This window comes from Triplophysa dalaica, chromosome 5, assembly GCF_015846415.1.
Source record: "Triplophysa dalaica isolate WHDGS20190420 chromosome 5, ASM1584641v1, whole genome shotgun sequence".
Classification (NCBI taxonomy): domain Eukaryota; kingdom Metazoa; phylum Chordata; class Actinopteri; order Cypriniformes; family Nemacheilidae; genus Triplophysa; species Triplophysa dalaica.
The window spans coordinates 7188324-7208137 of record NC_079546.1 but is presented as its reverse complement, the minus strand read 5'-3'; the positions used below and the strand labels follow the sequence as shown (position 1 = coordinate 7208137).

The 19814-nt window shown below is 38.6% G+C and overlaps 2 protein-coding genes across 4 annotated transcripts in view; both read right to left on the bottom strand.

The window, feature by feature from the left end:
• Nucleotides 1–1228: 1228 nt before the first annotated feature.
• Nucleotides 1229–17556, bottom strand: lrguk (leucine-rich repeats and guanylate kinase domain containing). Of its 3 annotated transcripts, XM_056747445.1 has the most exons (21): nt 17327–17556; nt 17064–17165; nt 16420–16501; nt 16046–16146; nt 15306–15387; nt 14845–14969; nt 13397–13540; nt 12683–12763; nt 12512–12598; nt 12271–12377; nt 11855–11974; nt 11642–11738; nt 10712–10825; nt 10383–10584; nt 10045–10155; nt 9653–9768; nt 9384–9469; nt 8968–9072; nt 7868–8022; nt 7565–7750; nt 1229–1835 (listed from the first exon to the last, which is right to left on the bottom strand). In XM_056747445.1, exons 1-20 carry the CDS (start codon nt 17357–17359, stop codon nt 7587–7589), a joined length of 2214 nt encoding a protein of 737 aa, XP_056603423.1. In that variant the 5' UTR covers nt 17360–17556; the 3' UTR covers nt 1229–1835; nt 7565–7586. The 3 variants fall into 3 exon arrangements, with proteins under 3 accessions (XP_056603423.1, XP_056603422.1, XP_056603424.1); XM_056747444.1 differs by lacking the exon at nt 1229–1835 and having other exon boundaries at nt 6083–7750; XM_056747446.1 differs by lacking the exons at nt 1229–1835; nt 7565–7750 and adding an exon at nt 8648–8805 and having other exon boundaries at nt 7893–8022.
• A 356-nt stretch (nt 17557–17912) lies between these two features.
• The window catches only part of exoc4 (exocyst complex component 4), a 96663-nt gene continuing 94761 nt past the window's right edge, over nt 17913–19814 (bottom strand). Inside the window, exon 18 of the mRNA XM_056748497.1 lies at nt 17913–19637. Coding sequence (XP_056604475.1) covers nt 19400–19637 — 238 coding nt within the window. The 3' untranslated portion in view covers nt 17913–19399. The remainder of the gene's footprint in view (nt 19638–19814) is intronic.

The window sequence follows — 19814 nt, the reverse complement described above, 5'->3', positions numbered from 1 at the left end:
CAGATTTGCATCACTCTGGACCATACTGTAATATCTAGCATACATAGACATCACCACAGCTAAATGCATCATTTCCCGCACCCCAAAAAAATATGTTTTCAAAAGTTTGTGTTCAGGTCTGATAAATGAAGAGTTATTGCCTCACAGACTCCTCGGAGAAACAAATTCCAATTTGATGATGTATAGATTTAATGTAATGTTGAAATCTTAATTATAAGTTCATTTTCTGTGCTCCGATGGCCCCGGCGGTTCATTATTCTGCCCTGCAGTGCCTTTCCAACTCTACTTTAATTGTGTTTTTGACGTGGAATGAGTTGAAAGTCCATGTTTGAATAATGTGCCTGCCTGAGCTTTGCTACTGGGGGGAAAACTATTGATTGATGTAATATAAACACAAGTGCCTCATTTAAAGTTATGGAAGTGTGTCTACTAGGAAAGAAATGAGGTGGTATGGTGTGTGTTTGAATATGAATGTAATATTTCAGTTGAGTGTGTCTCGGGCACAACTGGCAGGCTCTCTCTCTCTCTCTCTCACTCCAGCGACTTGAGGCATCATTGCCGACGGCAATCCAAACACTCAGATCAGTCCACAGCTGCCAAGGCAAAACCATTCTTCAATCAAAAGACCTTGACTATGCAGATGTGTGCTCAGTGCCAATAGGACTAAACCACACCTACATACCTTTAAATTACAATTACAATAGCACTCATTTAAAAGTGTGACAACATACAGTAAAACCTCATCATTTACTTACCTTCATGATGTTCTAAATCTGAATTTGTTCTATGTGGGACAAAGACTTTGGTATTCAAAAACAATGTAGAATAGTAGAGGCCCAAAGATCATAAAATGTGGTTAAATAAATAAACGAATGAATAATAAATTATACTGATAAAATAAATATATAAAAATTAAATTGAACATAAAACAATCAAATAAATTAAAAACAAATTATTTCTGAATATTTAAAGTCTCATAAATAAAATGATTAAAGAATACATTTGGATTAAAAATAGAAAATAAAAATCTTAAAATAAATAGATTTCAATACAACACATTTCTATTTAAAGCCCTTTATTATCTGAAGGCTACATAAAAATAATTCTAAAAATAAAACCCTTTTTATAGAAAAGAATACCATTGTCATCCAATGTTTCACTGGAAGACACATATTTTCCATACTACAGTTTTTCAAAGTGACTACGGCCTGTCTGGCACCATATGACAATAAAAAAAGAAAATTATGGCAACGGTAAAATGTATTTGAATATGTTACTCCATGAATACATTTTATTTTGAAATTCTTTATCAGGCTTTATTATTATTAAATAAATGTATAATGAGTTAAAAATGGTTAATAAATACATAAAATAAACAATAATAAAATATTTTTGTTTTGTCTAACAGCCAAATTTGAAAAAAGATACATAACAAAAGCCCTTTTTTGAAAAGAATACCATCGTTCAATACTACAATTTTTCACAACGTTCTCCCTGGCTCCAAATGACACCAAAAATGAAAATTATGGCAAAGGTAAAATGTATTTCACGGATAATGATACTTCATGAATAAATAACTACGCCTTCTGTGGTGCTGACTGTTTATTTACGCTCGGGTGATCATAAAATACTGCAGCCATCAGTATAGGGTCCTAAAAAAGCATCCAAAACTAAGAGTCTCCAGTGCACGCACACAATCCAGGCAGGTTACGGCACTTCTTTTGGCTCTGCTCCAGAAACACAAAGTTTGGTTTGGTATTCGATGAGCTAAGGAAACCATTGCACTTGATGAATGTCAAAAGGTGGCCAAACACACAATGTTAGACTGACAGCACCTGAAGGGGAGGAGAAAGAGTATGTCAGTTCTGTTAAACACATCAGTTCACACAATAGCACCACTGTTCGGGGTCTGCATGTTTGTGTCTGCGGCACTGCTGTATGTGTGCATGTGCTGTATGTGTTTATGACTTTGGCTGTGTTTCTAAATTATTTATGACAAAATCACATAGCCACACACAAATACACACGCTTCAGTCCGTGGGCTACAGACAGCGAGATGTCTAATGAGGCCGGTCTTTGAACCCAGGCCTGATTTATGCTTTACTGAATATCAAAAGCATGCACACATTTATTAGAGCAGGAATGCAGCCATCTCTGACATTCACTGAAAGGGTTGCTAACCACAAGCAGGAACAAGCCCTATGTTACCCCAAGGCAAAATTCAGTGTCTTCTTTCTACTTAAGTACACATAGGCACTTACACACTCATTCACAACAGTCGAAACATTTTTTTTGCATGAAAAACCCATCATATTAATAAACCACATGCAATGCAACTCAACCAGGTGCTGTGATGCTTCTTTTCATTTGTGCACATATAAATCACCATACGAAACACATGAGTTGGTAAGATTCCGTGTTAAAATTATTTAAAAATTTTCAGTGGCTAAAGTCGAGTGTCCATATGATTTGGAGACGCAACTATGGTCACCGCAAGATGCACACCTCCCACCCCTCGACCCTGCGATGCCATCACCTCCCACATCTGTCAGGAGCTCTGGAAGCTAGTGCAAAGCATCTAATGATCAATTCTTGGAGGAAGAGAGGCAATAATGAGGAAAACAATGGACAAGAAAAAGAGAGAGTATGGACCTTAGATCATTATATAGAATAAGCTGCGGTGCGTGGTCACATGAGAAACAGTGGAAATTGGTTGGACTGAATGTGTGTGTGCTTTAGAGAAGACCTGATGGCCTAGTCTTTAGGAGAAGAGCGTGGGAGCTATGGGAACAGGAAAGGGAGACTGAGGAATGTCTGAAGGACTTATTAAAGGAAATATCAATAGTAAAGTTTGGAACTGTTAAAACACTGTATACTGCAATACTAACATTTGGTTTGTCATTATGATTAAACTTGGATCAAGAAATAAAATATTTGATCACCATTTATTTGTTACTTAAAGCCAGTATATGATTATCTGGAACACAAAAGATGTAGAGAAATGTCTTTACAATGGAAGTCAATGTGCGGCGGAGTTGTTTTGTTACTACCATTCTTCAAAATATCTGAATTTTAATTTCAGGCTAAACTATCCCTTAATAAATACACTTAAAAGTGCATATTTAATGCCTAAATGTAGTCTAATTGTGTTGTCATTGAGGACTTGGTCCTAATGTTTTTAAAGCCGGAGTTAAGTCACTTTTAAATATACTGTAATACAATATAATTTGCAGGCACTACTGTAAATACTGCCATGGCTGTAAACTACTCCCACATAATACCCAGATTTCATAATGAATCGTGATGCTTATAACTATGACACTTTAGGTGATCTACCCATCTATTTCCTTGTGTTTAATAACAGGCCACATGAACACTTTCCCCACTATTAACAGAAGCCATCACCTCTTCCTCCAATATAAACATCCATATTACTGTGAAAACTAGTACTATCATTATCTTCAGGAATGTAAACAGAGGGTCGGGCTTCAAAGGTGTCAAACTGGCCCATGTGGAGAGGAATCTTAAGCCCTTGATATCTGCCGGGTGAGAGTGAACACCCCGCACAGAACCTGTGCTCACAGGCAGGGTGTGTGAGTTGTGCAGCCCTGTGGGGTTGCAGCTGGCCTTCATAGTGCCCATTCTGGCTTGGGTTTAGGCCCTGGGATGTGTGAGAGATTACGTAAGACTAGGAGGGAACACAGCGATACAAATTTAGTTTACCGAGTTCGACTGAAAGTGCGTTTTTATCATTTTAGATTATTTATTTTAACTATAATTTTCATACATACCAAAGGTTGCTAGAGGTATTTGTCACTAATATGCAAGAAAACAATATTTGCATTGTCATTTTTATAGCCAGTAGGAATAATAATAATAATAATAACAAGAAATATTTCCGTACTATATTAATAATAGTAGTAGTACTAGTAGTAATAATAATAACAAAAATAACAATAAAATATCATATCATTATTATTAATATTGCTATTGTAATTAATATGGATATGTTTTACTATAATTATAAGTGGTAATAATAGTTATAATAATAGTACTAACATTAATGATAATAAATTATAAACCCATAAAAAACTATTGGACCCTAGCTGTGACCCTTGACCTCCATTTAGGCATGTCTTGACACAAACAGTGTCACTGATACGTTTACCAAAGCAGACTTATTCATTACAGTGCTATACATTTTTAACTTTTAATCTCGGTCTTGAAAAGAATACATCTCCATTGCCACTCATCTTAAATCCATATCGGAGGATCTGGCTAGACAAGCCAAGTATTCCCGATTCCACGTTTGCTTTAGAGGACACAGAGAGGAGAGAAGCAGAAACTTTGGCTGCGGTATCAAAGGTGATAAATAAACCTGTAAAACACATCTGATAACATCCACAGAGCTGCTCTGCAGAAGATCTGAAATGGGGCTTTTAAAAACCTGCAGTACCTTTATGACCCATGGTAAAGCCTTTGACCAAGATGAAGGAAAAAGCTTCAGCCAGCTGGCGTCCTGCTCCACATGAGATCTGGAGTGGGTTAACGGCATGGGACACATGCAAAGATAGATGGGTAGAGCGAATGAGAGAAAGAGGTGGAGAGAGAAACATTTAACTTCACCTGACGGCTTCTTTGTTCGGATTCGCCATGCAGAGCAAATGGGATTGAATGCCACTGTTAAAGTCATGTATGTATTTCATTATTAAGAGGCGGATAAACAATATGTTCAGTTGATGCGACAGAAACATGGCGTGTTAGAATTATCAGTGCGTTTCATGATGAGACAATATCATAATGGTTGACCTTCAGCGATAAAGAGAGAGTATTCCCTAATTAAAAGTATTAGAAATCTTCTTCCAACAGCATGAGGGAAAATGAATGTGGTGCTTTTGGCACATAAAGTCAGTGGCTCCAGGCTTGCAGTCTCCAAACAGGCAAACAGGAGGTGCATTGCAGAGAGCCAGTTGCCTTGGTTACAACAGCCGAGCTGCATGGATTCCAAACAGAAGCGCCCATGAATTCTCAGAGGTAAAGCTAACTACATCTTTTAAGATTAAATGTTGACTCAACACAATAGACCGCCAAGCAAGGCTAAATAACAGAATTTTGCATTTGTATCTGTAAGTAATTACACGACTACCTTGATCCTGCTAGAGTAACACTTTGGAGTATTGCTCCTTAAAAATAAATCTACATCATCAAGCTTTTAAAGAATATTTGCTTCTTTAAGTTGACAGCTGATTTACTTTACATGAAGGAAACTTTTATTGTGGTCCCAAATGCATCGATCTCACTATATTGCATGTATTTGTGTAAAATTAAAATCAGTCACACATTACTTGGATTTGTGCTGTGATAGGTTGTGCTCTTTCACTAAACAAAAAAAGTCCAAGTTAAAAAATACTCAAAGCACTGCTAGTACAAAACGTATTGCGAGTTCACACTGATTTATTTACGTCATAATAACACGTTTGTATTAAGCAGATTTGCTAAAATAGCTATAATGAAATACTATATAATACAAACAAATTATGATGGTTATTATTCAGCCTTATGTTTAAATTTACATCAGGTTTTTAAACTGTAAAGCCATTGCACATTGAGTCCCAAATTTGCGGACAAAATTTCTGCACTTTAAAAAATAAATCCGACCTCACGTTGTGTCCATCCCATTTACACACTGCCTCCGATATTTTCGTCTGTCATAAAAAAAATCAGATCGGGTTCGATTTTCTGCGTTTTTCGCATCCGTAGCAATATTTTGAGTGGCCTTGTGTGACAATTCAGAGACATCGTACAAACAAGCCAAATACGAAAAATCCCACACAAACATTGCGGACTGTATGTGCAAAGACCTTTAGACTATAAACGTTTTATAGATACCCTTTTATACATGCCATCAATCAACTGACATATATCTACTGTATATAATCTATGTTATTTTTCTGCGCAAGAAACGTTTACGAACACAAACAATTTTTTTCAATTAAATTTTATTCAATTTGACATTTTCACAATTTGACATTGTTGCAAAACAGCTACATTTAAGCAATAATTACTTTGGTAAAGAGATATAATTATGAAATTAAAGAAGACACAGAATCAATGGTATTGCTGCAAATATTCCAAATATATGTACATTAATGAAGTCTGTAATCTGAAATTTACTTTTAAAATACTGAAGTACTTTAGAATTAATATTAAATTAATTCACGATCCATTTTGGCAAAAAATCTTTCACTGATTTGCAATAATTTTCATTAGCAATCCTCTGCATTCTATTCAATGACCAAAATAAACATACATCATACACCAGTACATAACATTCTACCTACGTAAACTATCAATAGCCTATACTGGTATTTACTATCAAAAACACATCTATCTGCACTTACAGACCAAAGCCGTGCAGACCACAACAGCTCTACTTTGATTTTGCCTCTTTCTTAGTCCCTCGGTAAAAAAGATGATTCATATTGTGTTCTTTTTCTCCCAGTCCTGCTCTGGATGATGGAATGAGATATGAGAGTGTTATTCTGTGCGAATATTATTGAAATATGTGCAAAGATGAAAGGAGAGAAGCGAAATATTTGAGGACTGCTATCAGGTGTGTCTTAATAAACACCGTCACCAAAATTGACAAATAATCTCACATCGTTCAGCATTCCCAGTTTTTCTAAATAGATGAGTATATAATGAAACATAGCAGACAGTATAGAAGTCAGTAAGGTGAAAAGACTTTATATGTAGATCATGCCCAGGAGCTCTCACAGCCCTATGAACTATCTTGTCTGAAACTGAATTATGAGATCACTGCAACATCTGGTGGTAAGAGAGACTGACGCTGATGGACGGCCAGGTGTGTGTAAATACACATAGAATCACGTCAACCTTACACTGATGAAAAATTTACATTGCAATGAAACCCAACTTGTGTCAAGAGTTATCCTGTATTGATGTTTTAAGATATTTATTCTAGTCATAAGTGTCAGATTTAGTCATAAGATACATTCATTTCAAAAGGACTGTCTCTTTAACCATTGGTTTTTTTAGCTGGCCGGGATTGCCAGCAGAAGAGGTTGTACATTTAACAATGACTCTATTTGAGAAATACATTTACATTTATCAACTACACAGCTACCAATGAAATAAATGCAGAATTGATTTATATAAATATGACACATTACCTGAATTCTACAGTTTAGTGGTCTTTATACATAAATGTGTCACCAGTCAGAATCGTATAATAATATTAAATGTTGATATATATGCTCTTCGTATTAATATAGTTTGCAAAACGACAACAAAAACACATTAATGCCATTATTGTCTCACTTGTCCCACAGAGGGATTAGAATCACCAATTTTCCAATGGCATGACTATGGCTTTGCATCACAGCACTGACTGTCCTTTGCATTATCATATCCTGAATTACTGTTAAAATGAACTTTAAATTAAATAATGAAACTCGACTTAAATTCCCTTTTTATTTTACAGCTAACTAGATAGATGCAACACCTAAATGATATTCAACAACGCAAATATGTTTTTCTTCACCTCTCTCTTTCGGCTCTATCTGTCACAGTTTTGAGCCAGACTCATTGGTCTTACGTCCAGACGGGATGGGGGGCAGGACCGGTTTGGTGTTGGCGCCTGGGCGCCCCGGTGACGACGGCAGGGTCGGAGAGATACGCTCGGAGCCCAGGCGAGGAGCATCGGGAGTTAGACGTGAATCCATGCGACCTGCAAATAAATACCACATTATTTCCAACATCTGCTGTGAATCTAAAACAGACTATAAGAACTATAAACGTAGAAAGTTTTGAAATCTGTGATCTGTTATTGCCGCCAGCTCTTCACCTTTGGAGTCTCGCTCCTGCCCTAACAAAGAGATGTCCAAAGGCTCTATGTTGAGCCCTGACCCAACGTCAGATCCCCTGGCTGGGCTTTCCGCTGAGCGCACGCCCGCCGAGCTCCTCATGGACAGGCCAGAACTGGCACGGGATTCTTCTGAACTGTGACGCATGAAATGAAAATAAACTTCCAGAGTGGATGAGAGCGAAATAAAAAGGCAGTCCCATCGGTGATCTCATTATTTTGAAATATCAAAAGCAATAAAGGTTTTCCCACAATCCTCTGTTTGCTCGAAAGGAAAATCCAAAGAACAAGAGTTATAAAATGGAAATGACTCACTCTCTATAGGCTCCCGATAAAACACACACACATCAGAACTGAATAAACGAAGGTCTCAAGTCGTTCATTACAAACACTTGTGATTGGCATCGGAATGACAGCGTTTTGTTTTCACAGAGCTGGCAGTGGTCTCCTCACACATATCCCCTGATTCCACCGCTTGCGTTTCAATCGTTTTCATAAAAGTCTGTAGTAGAATTCATAACTAGATCGTAAAAAAGACGCATTGCGTTTTGCGGCCGGAGAATAAACAAAAAGCCATGCTTAACACAATTTAACTAGCGTATTAGCTGTATAATTTTTCCTATCTAATAAGCAAATGCCAGTATGCTACGTGGGCCGGGTTTTGTACGTCTCGATGGATTTCTCTTAATGAGCTAAATTACAGTGTATTTAAATATCTTGGGGACATGCATATTTCACAGGAGCAGTCTTGTATTTCCTTGCCTGTTTAGAGTCCCCGAGCTCACAGGCGGGAGAGGCAACAGCACCGATCCTCATAAATCTGCATTTTACGTGCTCTAACACATACATCTTCCACGCGGCCCGGGGCAGGTCTGAATGCTTTAACTTTGAGCCGGGGATAAAAAGTTCGATATTCGAGCCTGGATGTGTGTAAAATGGAGACAGAGGTTATAAATAAAAAGGAAGGGGCTGCGGGATGAAACATGTCTGTCGGGACAATGAGGATTTGGGAGAAGGTTAATTGTGGAGGTGGGTTGGGGTCAGAGGGTAGGGGTGAAAATGTCAAGGTGTGTGTGGCGTACCTGCTGAGCTCATCGAGTTCAGGACCACCGAGGCCAACCGGACGCATCGGACCTGCTGTTGGCCGGGAATGAGAGGCTAATGATGATTGAGCGGTTGGTCCACTCCTGTGACACAAAAATAAACATTTACATTTACATTTAGTCACTTAGCAGACGCTTTTATCCAAAGCGACTTACAAAGAGTTTAGGGAGCAATAAGCGATATGTCATACAGGAGTAATAATACAATAGGTGCCAACACAAAGTAACTAGTTTCAACAAAAGCTAGACGACTACCTGTTGAGAGAAAGAGAGAGGGTTAGTGGGATTTTTTTACATGCACAAATACTCATGCTTGCTGCGATGGTGTTTTGCTAAAGATGTTCTTTCAAAACGGCTACATTTACAAACTAAATCAGAAAACTCTATTGATTTACCTTTGAAAGAGGTCGGCATAAGCACCAGGACTCTTCCCTTTCAGAGCCTCTCGAATTAGCTTCTCGCGTCTATGAGAAGCCATTTCCTACAGGGTTTACAAAAATATTTAAGACAGACGAATCTGTGACGTATGTGTTATTCATAACCCTGACCCAAATATACAAAAACGAAGAACTAACCCTATCCTACAATAGCTACAGTATGCAACCCTGTGGTTCAACCGAATGGGATGACGCCGCAGCAAAAGCAATAACGCTCTCTCACTTACGGCTGGGGTCCTTTTAGGGGTCATCCTGGCCTGGATTTTGTTTTGGTAGTTCTTGCTGTAGGAGTCCGTGAGGTCAGCCTTCTCCGTTTCGGCTGCCAGTAACTCACCTGTTGAGTCTACAACAGAGGTATCATCAGGGCACTGGGCCATCGTGAACAGATGTCTGCTGCGGCTGGAGCAGTGAAATGTCACAGCGTCACACCGGGTACAACTTATTACAACTATATCGCTTATAATCCACCATAAGTGTCCCGTAGACGGAACTGACTTCAGTTAATGACCCCATAAAATCAAACTCAAAGTATTGAGGCTTTGAATTCATTCCAAGCCATCCGCAGAAATTCACGAAATGGGACACTTTTGATATTATGTCATATAATAAAACCGCTTACTAGAAGAGGTGTTGTCAGGTGTGATTGAGCTGGAATCTCCTCCCGGCTCCTCGACACCGAGGTACTCCTTTACCAACTGCTTTAGAGTCATGTAAGCCTCATTACGATCATCTTAGAATCACAATGAAACAAAAATACACAGCATGTATAAAAGAAGGTCAACCGAGGGAGCAACCAAGTTTCCATTAGAACCAACGTAAGAGATTTTTGAGAAAGTCATGCCACCTTTTTGAAATTGGTGCTTGAAAAAAGAAAGGCAAATCTAGCAGGGGGGTACTGTAAGTTATGAGAGAATTTTCATTTTTATTGGTCTCAAAGCGTTACTGAATGTTTGTTACCACATGAGATGACGTTATCGAAAAAGCCCGGCTTTTCTCTGTTAATCTTGGCATACAAATCGATGCGAGACACAGCCGTTTCCATCTGAGCGTTACTGTAGAATCCTCTGGCTTTCAAACAGCATACATAATTTTCAACAGCAGTTGGGATCAGTAGGACGTACCGCGGCTCAAAATATGAGTTCTTCAAGCTATACACTCCCTAGTGTTGCAAAAAACACACAAAACATCCTTTAAACACTACATTTAACCACTTGACCCATTCTGCGGTGTTTCCTGGCTGGTCGATTTTTCTTAACATAGTGGAACATGTTTTATAAATGACGTACCTCTAGTTCCATATGTACACAGCAGGCCAGACCCTCGCGAGCCACTTGCTCGATAGACTCCCGAGATAGACCGTACCAATGACCTCCGTATCGCATCGTCTGGACAAACTTACCCTGAGTGTGAGAAAGTAAAAGATGTCAAGGATGAACATGATGAAAGTTCAACCAAAGTCGATCTTTTGTAGGGGAGCATCGCGGCGTTGAGTTTACATTCACAGCAGCGCAACGCTCTTAGCCGCGACCCCAACTCTTCACCTTTTGAGCGCCGGGGAATATCGTTCTTTAGACGGCTGCTCAAAAGCGAACCTTTGACCCCTGTGTCCTACAGCACCTGGGTCCATTTAGCCTCTGCATTGCTATTTATCACCCAGCGTGATGCTGCGGTCTCTTCCTGTCAAGGTTTTTCTCAAAGAAAACTATTTCAACAATGAAACAAACCTCAAACACATCCTCTTCCGATCGTTTTTAGTTAGGTAGGCTTTAAAACGTTGGTACTTAACCACAATCTTCGTTAAGGGTACAAGCAGAGAAATGCCAGCACACATCTGCGTTACTGTGATAAAGGTAAGAAAGGTTAGTCTGTAAACCTTAACCCAGTCTCGTCTCTGCGCTGGATGCATACGGTTATAATCACACATCAAAAGCATCTATCAATCACTAACACTGGACTTGTACAGTCCAACACTCGGGAGTGAGACTACACATGCACTGTCTCAAAAGCACCCGAGGGGGCTTGGGTAAATTCTTTGCTCCCATCAAATATTTGACATGCGTTTCTACGGATGAATGGGCACAGAACTATGTCAAATGACTTCAATACTGTTTGGTGTGTTGGTGTTGAGTTGAGTCAAATACTTTGGATTCATGTCAAGTGCTACCAGGAGATCTTAGCAGTCATCATATGATGAAACGGTATGTAGAGACAATTACCGTTTGAATCATAGTTTGAAATTCGTCCTCGGTGACAAAGTGATAGTCTAAACCATCTTCTTCACCATAATAGGGCCCCCTGGTGGTGTGGCAGGCACTACAAGTTAATAGACAATAATGTCATTTTAAATAATTATTTACAGTGCAAATACTAATAACAATGTGCAATTTGTTAAAAAATATGAGAACTTCGCACTTAAAGCAAACACTTACCCATAGGCAAAATATTCACTGATTTCCTGACACAGCTTATGAGCAAGTTCTCTTTTCCCACAAGCCTGTGGACCAGTGAGAACCAACATGGGGTAGGGAGTATCCAGGCTCGGCAAAGTACTTGAATTTAACAGAAGGCCATGCAAAAATACAGGTTAATATGGACATGGATGATAGTTTATAAGCTTCTGCTTGACTTTATTGTAAATGAAGACTCACTGTACAGCTCTAAAATAAGATTAATTCACAACTGAGAACAATCAGTGGTTTAAGAGGTTTATGTCTGAGGCCTTTGCTGGTTTGACCAGCTTAAACCAGCATCAAAAAATGCAAAACCAGCACGTTGTTTGTTTTAATAGGGTTGTGGATCACACATTTCAATAAAATGAATTGGAAAGCCAAAGTTAAAGTCACACCTGTCAAATATAACCTGCGGCTGCATGAGCTGGTACAGCAAGTTGGTCATGTGATCTCTTGCTGCTATCACCTCCAGAGGAGGGTCATACTTGTTCACTGAAGACACCTAAAAAGGAAAGACAACATATATGTGATTTTCACACACAGCCATAAGTTTTGAATCACTAACATGCATTATTTTCAAACACATTCCAGTACAACATTTTTATTTGATCAATTATTGTCAGATGATTGAGTAACCTTCTCTTCTGCTGTTACTGTCTGTTGGTCCAGAAGCGTGAGATGCTGAAGAAGGAAGATCCAAGCCAATCTGTGGTCATCTTTCTCCTGTAAGAAAGCAAATGGCAATAGAGAAAATGTAAAGTGATGACAACAGACTCTGTTTGATGTAGAGTACTGATGTGGTCTTACCTGGACTGGGTTTTTGAGAAGATTCAGGTCTCTCAACAATTTCAGGTCATGCAAATGTGAGGCCTCCTTTATCTCGCTGATCTGACCGTACACAAAAAGAGGATTTACAACAGGCACGAAGAGAAATAATTAATTTGCTAAGCCCCGCCCCTAAAACATGTTACTGACCAAACTAATGTAGTACTACAACTTTCTGCCATGCAGTATCTTTTTTCCCCAAGACTGTATAAAAGATGTATTAAGTTTGAAATTAAACTGAACTTACAGCATAATATAAATATTAAAAATTAAAGGGAAAGTTCACAGAAAAATTATTATTCTGTCATCATTTATTCACCCTCACAACCTGTATAACTTTCTTCCTTGCGCAAAACACAAAAGAAGATATTTTGAAGAATGTTGTTTACCGGCACCCAATGACTTGCATTGGTTTTGTGTCCATACAATAGAAGTGAATGGGTTACCAACTTTCTTCAAAATATCTTGTTTTGTTTTCTGCGGAAAAAAGAAAGTCACACATGTTTAAAATAACATGAGGGTGAGTAAATGATGACAGGTTTTATATGTTTTATATGTTATTTGTTTGCAATTTTCCACACACCATCTTTCCGGTTTTATCTGGTCATAAATTTGTGTTCTATTAGCCCTTTCTTATACCTTTCTTATTTTGGATTTGCATAATACAGTAAGACAGGTATGTAGCAAATCCTTTACCAGATTGCTCTGAAGGTTGATGGTTCCAATGAGATAGAGTGTCTGTAGACCTGAGAGGCTTTGAATCCGGTTACAGGACAAGTCTAGAACCTGGAGCTTCCGGAGCGTCTGTAGATTCTCAATCTTTTGTATAGCATTTCCGCTCTTAACACACACACAAAGTATTATCATTACAACGACTTCAAGAAAGTAACTAAAAAGTCTGCATGTGACTTGCATGATTGACAGGCGACCTCAGTTACTACAAATTTGATGGGTAGGGACTGACAGGTGAACAGCTGGTAAGACGTTGAAAACACATAATAATGAATCCGTGTCTCTCCGTACACCCCAATGAATCTCCTGCCCTAGAAAGACAGCATCGGTCTATCATCCAGAGCCCTGGCCTTCCAATACCCCACGCCTGGAGCAGAACAGCGGGGGACGTTGACCACGAGGGGCTCTGGAAGCTCCGGATCCAAAGTCTGATGGGTGTGAGAGGAGCAGGCTGACAGGAGCACGCTGTTCAGGGTCTCAAAGCAACTGGGGGGCAGACAGGTTCAGCACGCGGAAGGTGCGTAGGAGCGTATTTACTGCTGCGTGTGTGTGATTTTTGAATGAAGTCCAGGCTCTTTCATGCCAGCAGCTCTGCCTCGGGGGGACACAGACACCAAAGGACACAACAGGGCTGCTGATGATGAAGAATCTCTTTGATAAAGGACAGCATAAACATCCTTCAGCCGAGTGGCAAAGGTCTGGTGGCACGCTGACCGGCCATATGGCGGGCATCAACACCATGCTTTGTTCGAGATTCTGAAAGGGTTGGAGTTTAATCATGCACAGCCGAAAAACCCACAGTCAGGGAGACACGCCGTTGGAAAAACGCACAACTGTCAGGGGTATCAAACCGTAGGGGAGACGTGGCAAAACAAGAGGCGGTAATGTTGCCCACACGATCACAGACAGCGAGCGTGGTCACCTTTCTAAATGTGATGACACAAACATAACCCGGATGAGGACGACAGGTGATGGGAAAACGAACAGTGAACGGAAAAATACGTCAGCTGGATTTGAGAAGTCTTGAAGTTAATTAACCCAACAGAGACTCGTAAACACTTTATTGGAAGAGAAGACTAGCATCCCAGACGTTCAGATATATCCACTTGGACCCAAGCATGACAAGATTCGTTTATCGCCTCGTCACATCGAGCGTGACATATTTATCCAAACAGACGTAAACATGAATATACATTTCCTCCATCGACTCACACTGTTAATTTGCCAATTCAAAACACACATTCATTAATCTACAGACCTTTGTTAACAAGTATTTCATGATACAAACTGATATTTTATACTGAACCTTTATGCACTTATCATTAATCTGCAGGAATAAATTTGCTGTTTTTATTGATGTTATTAATCTGTGTGGTTAATCGTGTGTGTGTGTTTGAGAGGGCTGGTGGTACCAGGCAGAGCTCTCTGAGGGGCAGATGGTCCAGACCACTAATGCATGAGATGCTGTTATTGGCCAGGCTGAGGTGAGAGAGCCTTTCACACTTTTCGAGCCCCCTGATGGCACTAAATGAGTTATCTGAGCAGTGAGGCATGGTCAAAGAAAGTTGCTTCTAAAAAACCAATGGCGGAAATTCAACATAAAAGCAGATTTCTAAATAAAGATGGCTCGTATTATTGTGAACGAATTAACTTGCATATTATTCCAAATGAAAAGTCAATTCTGACAGACTTTCTTTTAAGATGACATCATCAATATCTTATTTGTATTGCCTGGCTTCATTCTGGCATCTAACACCAACATTTCCTGAGCCAATGAATTCCTAATGCATAAACTCTTGTTACACCGCCTCTGAAATATGTTACTAAAGTAAATAAGCTGTGAAGTACATGTTTGCGGTGTTCAGAAGGATACGGTCAAGAATGAGCTTGGACAAAGATGAATACTCAGAGAGATCCTTCATTACTGACATCTTGTTGTGTGAGAAATTTACTTCCTGTATAAAAACAAACCAAAACACGATAGCACACGAATGTTTAACATTAGTAGACCTTCGATTTTTGAAATGCCGTGATATTTTATCATATTAGATTGTAATAACAACTTTATTAAATTAATTGAATTGATTGTTTCCTTATATTTATGTGCACTGTTTATTTTAATTCCAAAAAATAAAATACATTTCACAACGCAACTTTAATGAATAATGTAATTGGATACTAGTATAAAACATCTCATACAGAATAGTAACTCGTACGGGCAAAGCTCACACCAAAATGATAATTCTGTCATCAAAATTCCCCCTTTGGTCATTTTTAACCTGTATGACTTTATTTCTTCTGCCAAACACAAAACAAAATATTTTGACAAATGTCTGTAAATAAAAACTGTTGGTCTCCATTTACTTCTATTGTTGGACACAAAACCATTGCAAGTCAATGGGGACCGACAGTTTTCAATTACCGACATTCTTCAAAATATCTTCTTTTGTGTTATGCAGAAGATAGTCATACAAGTTTGAAATTACACGAGGGTGAGTAAATGATGACAGAGTTTTCATGTTGGGGTGAACTATCCCGTTAAGTTACCTAATGTTACAGTATGTGATAAAGCTCACACATCATCGCATTAGACTCTGTAATGAACCGATTCACCTTGAGATTTTTTGGTGCCTGGAACCCAAAGAAATCTGTGAGTTGGTTGTGGGACGCATCCAGTACGATGAGGTGTGGCATGTGACTCACGCAGGATAAATCTACCAGTCACAAAACATTAAGCAGAAACAGCAGGAGAAAGATGGATGACAACCGTCCGCACAGCTGAGATTATTCATCACACTACCAAGCAACCATGAAGGGCACCGTTGGAAAAAAAGCATCCGGCATACATTTTCAGCAAGAGGATATAAGGGGAGCAAACATCTACATTACTGCAAGACAAATTTGAGTAGATCTGAAACATGACAGCAAAGCATATTTCACCATATAGTTTGTTTGTAACCCAAAACATTAGGGGGGTGTAAACCTACCTTTTATTTTATTGTGGGGAAGCTCTAGCTTCTGAAGATGGATATAATTGCATAAAACGGAGACATTTTTCAAGTCTCGCCCCTGTGGCCAAACACAAAAAGGGAATTCAGTTAAGGTGCCAATAAAATGTCATCCGGTAAAACTGTGAAACCAGAGCAGAGTATGACGCATTAGAAAAGTGATGTAAACTGATTTGGGGGCCACTTCTGTTTCTCTCTAACAAATTCGTACCAGTAAACAATGGCAATGCTTCCTAAAATGTATTAATATTCCACCCTTGAGCTCAGTTGAATAAACACGGAGAACTATAAAAGGAAAACTTAGCATAGATATACTATAGCTATACATGGATGATATCAACAGTAGTGGCCGAAAGTGATCTCCATCTTGTCTTTTCCATTTACGTATATAAATATATATAATATGAGTATATAGGCTGATTAATCACATTTTCATTTGACTCATTTTGAATCATAAACTCACATTTAGGTTTAACATGCTTTAATATAGTTTAATATAACGTGAGGAAGCATTATTATGAAACACTGCATACAAACGCCTTCAGGACATCACTTTTGCCCACTGCTGTATATTGTATTGTATGATGTATATATTGTATAATGTATTCATAGGCATCACTCACCGGCACAGATAGGCACAAGTAGGTGTGCTGCAGTCCAGTCGCTGATAATCCCAGATTTGACAGGCCTTTAGATACCTGCTCCTCCCTCAATTCACCATCATTCTTCACATTAACGAATAATGTAAGCAAATCACTCAATGTTGCTTTGGGCATTAAACTCATACCAAACGATCACTGCATAATTTAGTTTGTGCTATTTTAATAACCGTTTAAGAAATACAGAGAAGTAGTTAATCATTAGTAGCGTTATAAGTTTTTTTTACCTCCATTGTTGTGGTGTTTGTTGAAAGTGTCATCGCTCGTGTTCTTCAGTCTCCAGAGATCACCGTTTACAAATGGAGAAAGTGAGACTTACATTTTCAGCTCAACACAAACGTCACGGTTGATTATTGTTTGACGATTAAAATGGCGATAATTTTCTCTGATGAACGAAAAACAAACTTTCTTATAAATGACATGCAGGCAGCCCTCAAACACACAGGCGGCGAACGCGATGCGGTAACCTGGCAACCACAGTAAACTAAAGCGAGGAGAGCGCTATGCACATGCGCAGTAAAGATGACTTTGATTCAGCAACGGCATTATTGCATTCATTGATCATTTTTTAAGAGAATTAACTAAAATAGAAACAATCCTATATTTAATTCGTATGAAATACATGCCAAACAAATTGGTATTAATTATTACATACTTATTACATTAGCCTAATATGGGCTACTATTTTTTTGCGTTTGCTTGTTTTGCATGGACCTGCATTATAAATTCTTCGAAATAAATGATGTACATTTTACAGTTGATCTTTCTATGAGCGTTCCTGTAAAAACAATGAAAACATCATCAAACTAAGTTTTTTTGGTTTGTTAAATTCATTTTATTTTCATGTTTACATTGGCAATTTTACCCTTCAGTAGTCCAGATCTGTGTGAGTATTGTGACAATGTTATTACGCATGTACGCAATTAAATGTCATTTACAAGCATGTACATCCCTTTAATTTAACATCTCAAATGACGTTAAACACTAAACAAAGTAGCCTACAAAAAAACAATGCAAAACATAGTGTATCTGATACTGTGCAAACCTCATCTTAAATCAAAATGATTTTTCTAATTAAGAAAAACTATAAAGCTAATAGGAGTATGTGAGTCAGGTGGTTCATTTAAGCAACAGGTTAGAGCCCTGTAATGACACTTAAACACACAACGACAAATTATTTTCTTATCATTCATGTAACATTTCTACAACATTCCCGCAACAGTGTTATAACTCCACGATTTCAATGTGTCGAGAATATGAGATGTTGTCACAGTGTTCCTCTCCTTAGAAAATATTGATTTGAGGGATCGAATCATTACGATATATTGCTGAGGCTTTCCTGCTTTATGCCCAAGTTTTGTATCAAAAGGGCTTTCTCTTTCTTTCTTATTAAGTACTATTCCTTTTAATTTGTTTTAGTGAGAAGTGGTTTAAAAAAATAAGAGAAAGTTGGAACAATGCTAAACTCTTTTTGTATATAGACCCAGAGCATCAACAGAGCCACAAACAATGTTTTGAATGTGATGTTACATCATAATGCCATACAAGTCAATGATGGTCCATTTATACAGAATCAGCAAATGGACATCACACACACACACACAACCAATTATACTTGAAACAGCAAAATTGACTATAAGCAATAGAGGGGACATTTCAAGAAATGCCAAATGAGTTTAGCAATTCCTATTTCCTTTCCTGGAAAAGCAGAACAAATCAACAAAAGCGAGGCACGTCGTTTCTTTAAGCCTGATATGATAGAAGTCCACCGTTCTAATCTGGCATCTGTTATTCCAGGCACAGGCTTCAGGCCGGGCACGGCGACGTCGCGAAGGAAGATTATATAATTGAGAGCAGCGGTTTGATAAAGAAGGAAAATGAGAAGAAAATGTCCCCGAGCAACAGCGAGAGAATTCTTCCACACGTTCTGAAAGGTGTTTCAGTTACGAAAATGTTCCTTCTGTGAATGTGTGTCCGTCTATTCTGAAATGTGTCTCACCAAACATATAAAAAAGACGAAACAAACAAAACTGTAAATCAGACGCAAATCTACAAAGCACTTTTGATCAAGATCGCAATAGACCATTTTGAAAGCACTTCCTGTTTCAGTATTTTATGATTATTGTTTAATTTCACATTACGTCTAACAGATGTTCAACATTTTGATTCAGATTTAAATGTTCTGCTTTGTTTGTTTAGTGTTAAAAAATCTGAAAAAGGAAGTGCTGCTGTCATCTCTGGTCTACACATATGTGTGATCCAGACAAACGGCATGAACGCAAACAGAAGATGCTCTCAGTCTAGACTGTTGTGATCTTCTTGTCCTTAGTGGCCTGTTTAATGGCGGCCTGCTCGCAGATGATTTCTTTGAGTCGCTGCAGACGCACGTTTTGCATGGTCAGGTCGCCCACGCCCGTCTGGCTGCGGTGCAGGAGACTCAATGCGTTGATGTACTCCAGCTCGGTGTATCTCACCCCTTGATCGACCACCAGGTTGAGCAGCTCGTCGGCTTGGTTATACAACATCTCATAGTACTGCCTAAAAAGAGAAAGACAGAATGAAAAGCGTGCGTTACATCACACGGCACATGACGTTTTTTGAAATAAAGAAGCACAAATAAATCATAGAACCTTTTAACATCGACTCTTTGACCAAAATATGCTGTTGACCAGCAGGACGGGGCAACAGTTCATCAAACTTCAAAGATATAGGTCA

Coding starts and splice junctions, on each gene's coding strand:
- lrguk (XM_056747445.1), bottom strand. CDS start 17,359: ATGACACTTTCAACAAACACCACAACAATGGAG. Junction 15,388..16,045: donor AGGCACCAAAAAATCTCAAG/GTGAATCGGTTC, acceptor GTTTTTATACAG/GAAGTAAATTTCTCACACAA. Junction 14,970..15,305: donor GTCCAAGCTCATTCTTGACC/GTATCCTTCTGA, acceptor CTCACTGCTCAG/ATAACTCATTTAGTGCCATC.